We start from the raw sequence: 8,409 nt of genomic DNA on the forward strand, positions 1-8,409 counted from the left end.
TATTTGTTTCATCAGTTAAATTTGTGGAGCCATGTGAATGCAACGACAACAGCCTGATTGATTAATTTGTTGATTTTAAATTGTAATGGACCACTTTCGGGTTGATACCTAGCATCCAAACGCCTATGCATCTATGTATTTTAGCGTGAAATAAAACGTTTTACAGATTGATGAACCCAGTCGATGCACAAATGTAGGACGTTAAACCCCATTTCCTTTCATTTCATTTCAACGAAATGAGGGACTTGGGTTGTCATAAGCATTTTACTATCAAAAAAGCCCCAATCCTGCACTTACTTTACTATATATATATACAGTCAAATTTGGTCTGATTTCAGATGGACAACAATAAATGACAGTTAGAAAGATTATTTTAAATAATTCTCACCAGGCAGTGGAATTGTATTCTGCTTTATCTCCATTTCCAGATCCCATTCCTGTTTTGGCTGGGGCGGGGGCTCGGAAAAAACAGCGTCTAGTCCTTCGGGTGGCATAGTAAACAGATGCTCCGTGTAAATATTGGTGTGCTCATAAAAGGGCCCTAGCTTGACCTTTGGAATAAGAAATACGAGTAGGTCGTACTGCGTGACATTTAAGCCCTACCCGTCTTCATTGGCCCTTATGGAGTAGAAAAGTAGGCCGTTAAACCCTATGTATCTACGTGTAAATCTATGGTGTAGTGTGGTCCCTACACTTCTATTGGTCCATGGGAGGTAACTCTAATTATGCAATTACGACATTGAATTCCTGTTTCAGGCAACAGGGTTCGGCGTGAAAACTTTGGGACTCATATTTTGTACATTATCGACATATTTAATTAATAACAATGTTTAAGAAGTAAGTGAAAGATTGTAAAATAATGTTTGCTATGATTTTTTACAATTGTTGTTCAGTAGATTATAGTGTTGTACTTTTTTTTTTAACTTTACATTTCTACGTACAGTGACCAAACATTGAATTGAATATTTAATTATAGTTTCACAGGAAGAGTAGATTAGGCTAATTGAATTAAATTATTAATTTCTGTTGTTAAATGTGACAGCCAATATCTCTCATTACTACAACATTAAAAAAAAACAAACAAATAATACCACAATATCTGGATACATCGACAATAGGACTACACATACATGTATAATTTTTTATGCAAATTATAGTGCATTTGTTGTGGATGTATGACACTTTGTTACAGAAAGAGTTTTTGTTATATCATATATTATGCAAGGTCTTATTTTCTCACTAAGATGTTCATTTATATATTGTTCAGGCGTTCACAGGGACTGACATGCGACCGTTCAGCAGTAAAAAGTTGCCCAGTAAAATTGACTGGGAAACAAAATCTTGTCGACAAAGTTTCAATAGAAGAGACCCTGAACGTAGAGGTCGAGTGTAATGAGACCTACGTTCAGAGCTGAACTAATGTAACCAATGTTTATTATCATGCCGTCAGCTTTCAGAAGTGGACTTGTAATTGAAGTGAAATGAAATGGGGTTTAACATCCTACTGTTCTGCTCCGACAGAGATAATGATTAATGAAGACGGGAATACGCCTTACAGTGTGCAATGAGGGAAATTTTGCCCGGGCAGCGACACTATGGCCTACTCTTAGTCTTATATCAAATTCCAACTGCCATGGGATCTTTTACATGCACGCCAATGTATACACCGGACCTTGGTTTTCCATACCATCTGAACTACTAAACAGCTGTCCTTGTCAGACCCTCCGTCCTGTACAACTGACAAGGGGAAACCACATCAGAAAATCTCGAACTTTCTCGGCCAATGCAGGGATCGAACACGCAACCTCCAGTCTAGACAGAGTCTACCCCACTTAGCCACCGTGGCACCTCATCTCGTAATCAATAGGTATTTGGTAGTATTCGGTATTGGTAGCCAAATCATCCTGCTGGTAAAGATTGATTTGTTTGTATTATTATTATTTTTTCAGATTTGAAGATAAAGAGTCGATATCGGGTGTAAATAATGCTAAATCATCAGTAGTAAAAGCCATTCGCAATTCACTGTTAGAACAGTTTCCACATATTGAATCTTGTCTAGACCAAATTATAGCCAAAAAAGAAGCTATTAAAATAGTCAAGTGGTAGGTACCGTGTTTGTTCGTTGGCTGGCAATTTTCATAATCATATGGTATGCTAGCTAATCCAAACCCATGGGATGTAATTAATCATAATGCTAGCTAATCCAAACCCATGGGATGTAATTAATCATAATGCTAGGTAATCCAAACCCATGGGATGTAATTAATCATAATGTTAGCTAACCCAAACCCCTGGGATGGAAATAATCATAATGCTAGCTAACCCAAATCCCTGGGATGGAAATAATCATAATGCTAGCTAACCCAAATCCCTGGGATGGAAATAGTCATAATGCTAGCTAACCCAAACCCCTGGGATGGAAATAATCATAATGCTAGCTAACCCAAACCCCTGGGATGGAAATAATCATAATGCTAGATAACCCAAACACCTGGGATGAAAATAATCATAATGCTAGCTAACCCAAACACCTGGGATGGAAATAATCATAATGCTAGCTAACCCAAAACCCTGGGATGGAAATAAGAAAACAGTGTAAGCATCCTCTGGCCCTGTCGATAGATTTACCCATAGCAACTTTAATTACTCAAAACCACCTGTGATAAATATTCCCTAAAATTTAATCTATATAAAGATCTGAATAAAATGGAAATAAATGGAAGATCAATGCAAGAAAGACAACTCTTTTGGGTAAATCTATGAGATCCTCCTCAGGACTTATTCTAGAAAACCTATGTTTGAAGTATGCAGCCTTTATATTGGCTGAGAGCAAATCTGTGCAATGAAATCTTAAAAATTAAGTTTAAAGGCACTAAACAATTAGATTTAAGTATTGAATAATTGTATTGATCTGTTATGATGGGACAAAAGTTGGTTGATTTTCTATTTTTAATTTTGTTTTTTTGGATTGAAACTGTTGCACTATAACCCGGGTATCATTTAATCTTTTGTATCTACATGTAGCACTAATTTCATTCACATTCATTTAATATCAAATCTTTAATTTCCTGATTACTGTTAAAAAATTAATCATTATATATCAATATTCATTTGTGTTGTTTATTTTTTAACAGTGAAAAATTAAACGCTTGTATAAAATTGGACACTCGTTATTAAAATTGAATGGTCGCCTTAAACTGGGACACAAGTACACATTAGATGATTTTTGGTGATTTTAATGATTTTACGAATTTTTAAACAAATCTTTGATATTGAATGAATGTGAAAGAAATTAGTGCTAAATACACAAGATTAAATGATACCCTGGTTACAGTGTTGACTGTTAACAAAAAGTTTGTTATATTTTAATATTGAATAGAAACAGATGATAAGTGTACAATCATTATTTCAGTCATGATCATATAGAAATACTAGCTGCACAGAATGGAGATTTGATATTTTATAGACAGAGGGATGGCCCTTATTGTCCTTCTTTACGTCTTCTTCATAAATGTAAGTATAGACCAAGTTTGAATGTTAAAGTAGCTAAGTCTCTAACTCAATATCAACCAAAGTTTTCGACATTGAAAACACAAATTATTTGTCAATTTAAATCAAAATTGATGTTGTGATCTTACCGGGAAAAGATGGGCTTCTGATATCCAAAATTTAAGACAAAATGAACCTTACAAATGAAAATTTTACCATTGGTACACGAATCGTGTACCATAATATGTTTCAGTGCCATTTGTAACAAGGGACTCGAAGAACGAGGCTTTGCATATTCCACAAGTTATGTCAAATGGCAATGCCATATTCCTATCTGGAGAGCATGCACAATAAATACTATTGGTTTAGACTGGAATAACCAGATGCTAGAGATTGCCATATGATTAACACTTCTGGTTTGTTTTGTCCAACATAACTGATTTGAAATTAGAGTAAAAACGGAAACGATTAAATGTAAATTAGTTTATATACATTCATATTACATCATTATATGCGTCGCAACCCATTTGTGTCAATTTCTAGGTAGGAGGAGAACCCTATTATTTATAAAGATCGATGTATTAACACCATTAATGGGAAACCAATTAGTATTAATCTCAGTAATTGTCTATCCATAAAATTGTACCTTGTGTTAATATGTTCCATTACTAAATGTCAATGACAGAAGATATTATTTTTTAGGTTTTGGTAACTGTAAATATCTTCCTGAGGGCCTGGGGATCACGTGGCTAAGTGGGTAAGACGCTGGCTCGCTAGCCTGGAGGTCGGGTGTTCGATCCCTGCATTGGCCGAGAAAGTTCATCCAGATTTTCTGGCGTGGTTTCCCCTTGTCAGTGATGCAGGACGGAGGGCCTGACAAGGACAGCTGTCTAGTCCTTTGGATGAGACAAAAAACCGAGGTCCCGTGTATATATTTGAATGCACGTAAAAGATCCCCTGGCATTTGGTATTCGATATAAGAGTAGGCGATAGTGCCGCTGCCCAGGCAAAGTTTCCCTCATAGCACACTGTATGGCGTATGCCCGTCTTCATTAGCCCAGTATAGGAGCAGAACAGTAGGACGTTTAACCCCATTTAATTTCATTTCATTTCCTGAGGGCCTGTCATTTATTTATATTTTATTTTAATTTCAGACCCTTTTATATTACCCCACATGCAGGTAGATAAAGGAGCTATAAGATTTGTATTAAGTGGAGCTAATATAATGTGTCCAGGCCTCACATCTCCTGGAGCTAAAATGACAAAATTAGACGCCAATAAAGTAGTTGTATCCTTTTTCAATGAAATTTATCAGAATTGAGGGAGATGAGTTTTACAAATATTAAGGGAATAGAGAAAGCTATATTCTAATAGTAGGTGCAGGATACATACAAAAAAAAAGATGAAGCTAATCCATCAAATGGCCATTTGGTTTCTGCCTTTTTCAAATTCAGCATTGAAGGCTTTAGCAACAAACTAATCCAAATTGTCTTTGAGATCCGAATGTTGAAGCATGGTATATAAAGAAGAAAAATCAGATATAGCATTATATTTGTTAATAATTCTTTCTAAAAGTGGCTTTGATGGGATTGTTTTTGTCAATAGTAGCCTTTCCACAGAGGACAAATTAATGTGAGCTCCAAACCATGGCTGAATGGTTGAAATAACGAATTATGTGGTCTCTATTTCTCACCTAGATTAATGGTTTATTACAAGTGTTGCTTACATGTATCTTATCAGAAGACTTTTATCTGTAAACCAACATTTCTTAACCTATTATCAGGCTATAATGGCCGAAGGTAAAGAACATGCTTTAGCTGTAGGTATGACAAAGATGTCCACAGAAGATATGTAAGTAATTTATAACAATAAACTAGTCGTTCGGATGGGATGAAAAACGAGGTCCCGTGTATACATTGGCATGCAAGTAAAGATCCCATGGCAGTTAGAATTCGATATAAGAGTGGGCGATAGTGCCGCTGCCCGAGCAAAAATTCCCTCTTAGCACACTATGACGTATGCCCATCTTCATTAGTCCAGTAGGAGTAGGACGTTAATTAACATTTCATTTCTTTATAACATTATACAGTTAAAAGAGCTGTTGTGGACGAAACCCTCTCCCAGATATTTTAACACTTATAAACAGGGAGTTTGGATGGCTGAATGGTTTGCGCGTCCGAGTTGTATCATTAGGTCTGTCATTGAGTGATTGATCATTGAGTAGGGTAGTCTGTCCAACCATGTGGGTTTTCTCTGGGCCCTCCGGTTTCCTCCCACTGCTAAAGACCCCTATGCGTGTGTGAATTATTGAAATAAAATTGAACCATATGTTAGTCCCGAAATGACCTAGTTTGTGTCAGTGGATGTTAACCCCATTTCTCTCTCTCTCTCTCTCTCTCTCTCGTCCACAAGTAGTAATGAAGCATGTAATTTATGAACCATCTAAACTCTGTTAGATGATTTGGTTAGGAATACATGAATTTGAAAACTGCTCTTTTGATTCTTTTTCAGATTAACCAAAAATAAAGGTATAGGAGTTGATAATCTTCATTTCTTAAATGATGGTTTATGGAATATGAAACCGGTTAAATAACATCTTTAGATAAAATTAATAAATTATATGATTAAATCAATTAACAGATCTGGAAATAATTATATGTCAAAATATTAAAACACTTTCCCCTTAAACAGATTATAAGACAGAAGGCCAGTTTTCATTACTTGAATCCTAGACAAATAAGCACTATTATAGATTATTACAAAGCAGTATGTTACATAATCTCTTGCCATTGTAAGTAAAACTAGTTACTATCGTCATTAAACGCAATCTGATTAAAACACAGATCCTATTTTGTTTCGTTTTTTATAGTTCAAAATTTCGTTTCACTTTTCTTTACTACACTAGGATCTGGAAGAGTTGTTATATAACCTGCGTTCAGGTTAATGGGAGGGATTAGCTAATGAAACGGTCTGTTATGATGGATGCACGGAACTGTGGTTGAACCACTAGAAGCGTCAACGCTGGTTGATTAATCATCGTCTGATGTCATAGGGTCAAAAGCCGCTTGTATGACCTCTGATGCCACCTCCCACTACAAACTTTGAGATTATCATGTATTAAATAGTATAGGCCATCGAAAGTATAATAAAACGAAACGAAATATAGATCTGTATTTTAATCAGATTGTATTACACGCATAATATCATGAATGCTGCAATACCTGATAATCAAGAATAAACAATACTTGATAATCAAGAATAAACAATACGTGATAATCAAGAATAAACAATACCTGATAATCAAGTATAAACAATACCTGATAATCAAGTATAAACAATACATGTACCTGATAATCAAGTATAAACAATACTTGATGGAATCAAGCTTTTAAGTTAATGCAGTGATTCTCAACAAGTGTATCGCAAGATCTTCTTAAGTGTGCAGCGAAATTTTTAACGGCACACTAAGAAAATGCAAAAAAAAACCACGTGATCCGAAGTGGTTCATAGCTGTGTTTTTCTGTATTTAGTTTGAGTCAATCTATGTTTCTATGGCTTTAGTCTGTGTCTACGGTTGTATGCCGTCTGACTTGCCATTTTTTTTATTTTGCAAAATTCAGATATTTTTCATATATATTTAGCCAGGTGTGCCGTTATTTTTTGTGTGTTCCAAGGTGTGCCGTTGGCAAAAAAGGGTTGAGAATCCCTGAGTTAATGAATCTAAAAAAGAAATTAGATATGTAGAAGTGTATCTTAGAATACCTGCATGTTTGATGTACAGGTATTTCAGACCCCCCACTGTCTTTATTCTGTCCTGTTATCCCCTTTATATATTGAACTCTTCCTTGAAGATCGGTATTACTCTATATGACTAAGCCAGTTTTAGATCAGTTTATTGTTAATAAAAAAGGGTGTTAGAATTGTCATTTATTTATTTCCAGATATTTAAACACTTAAATTGTATCAATTTACTAAATTTGTCAGCCATCAAAAAATTGACACAAATAGAAATTATTCAAAAATTTGAAAACTAGGGTGATCACATTTTCTCTTCTGCCTACATTACATGTAGTTATAAACAATTTCATTCTTGGTAACATTGTTAAAAATCAAATGGTTCACATATATCACAAAAATATATCAAAACTGTTGTAATTATCCTGCATAAAGAATGTTAAGTCTTGTATTGAATACATGAAGCTAAATTATTGCTACTTTATTTTCCATAGATGGTTTGTATACATGTTAGCGCTGTTAATCAAATGTTAGTGCTGTTATTAAAGAGGTGTTATCACTCTCATCCAGAAAATATATATATCATATTCAAAACAATCTTAGACTTTATGGCAAGGTATTTTGGTCCAAGGTTAAACCACCTATATCTCAGCCATGGTTTGCAAGGTATTTTGATCCAGGGTTAAACCACCTATATCTCATCCAAATGAAAAAGACCAATATATAACTGTAAGAGTCAAATCACCTTTTATAGAAAAAAGATTTTTGTTACAAGGTAATGTCTTGTTAATTCCGAGATTTAATTATTAATGAAAGATGTTACTTTTCTTTTGGGCATCGGTAAAGATACCATGCTGTATCTCTGGAAGTATTTTTACATACCAGAATTATGAGAAACCTTACAATTAAATGTATTAAAAGATAATGAATGATATACTACTTTATTGTTTACAATTATCTACATAAATTATGTTAATATAAAAGAATAAATATTCATTATTTAATCAGATATATTTGTTTTCTTACTATGGTGCTCTATATTGCTGACGTGATTTGTGATTTCGATTCCCCGGTTGTACGTGACAAGGAATAGGGTCCCCTGTTCAACCTCATAGGTTTTCTCAGGGTCCTCCAGTTTCCTCCCACAGCTAAAGACTTCTAACACGCAAGTGGATTATTGAAATA

The 8,409-nt window shown here is 34.7% G+C and overlaps 1 protein-coding gene across 1 annotated transcript; it reads left to right on the forward strand.

Moving 5' to 3' along the window:
• The first annotated feature begins 739 nt into the window (after positions 1–739).
• LOC126830662 (malignant T-cell-amplified sequence 1) lies at positions 740–8,233 on the forward strand. Its single transcript, XM_050561069.2, has 6 exons — positions 740–837; positions 1,950–2,102; positions 3,413–3,513; positions 4,644–4,777; positions 5,273–5,340; positions 6,001–8,233. Exons 1-6 carry the CDS (start codon positions 827–829, stop codon positions 6,080–6,082), a joined length of 549 nt encoding a protein of 182 aa, XP_050417026.1. The 5' UTR covers positions 740–826; the 3' UTR covers positions 6,083–8,233.
• Positions 8,234–8,409: the final 176 nt, after the last annotated feature.

This window comes from Patella vulgata, chromosome 8, assembly GCF_932274485.2.
Source record: "Patella vulgata chromosome 8, xgPatVulg1.2, whole genome shotgun sequence".
Taxonomy (NCBI): Eukaryota; Metazoa; Mollusca; class Gastropoda; family Patellidae; genus Patella; species Patella vulgata.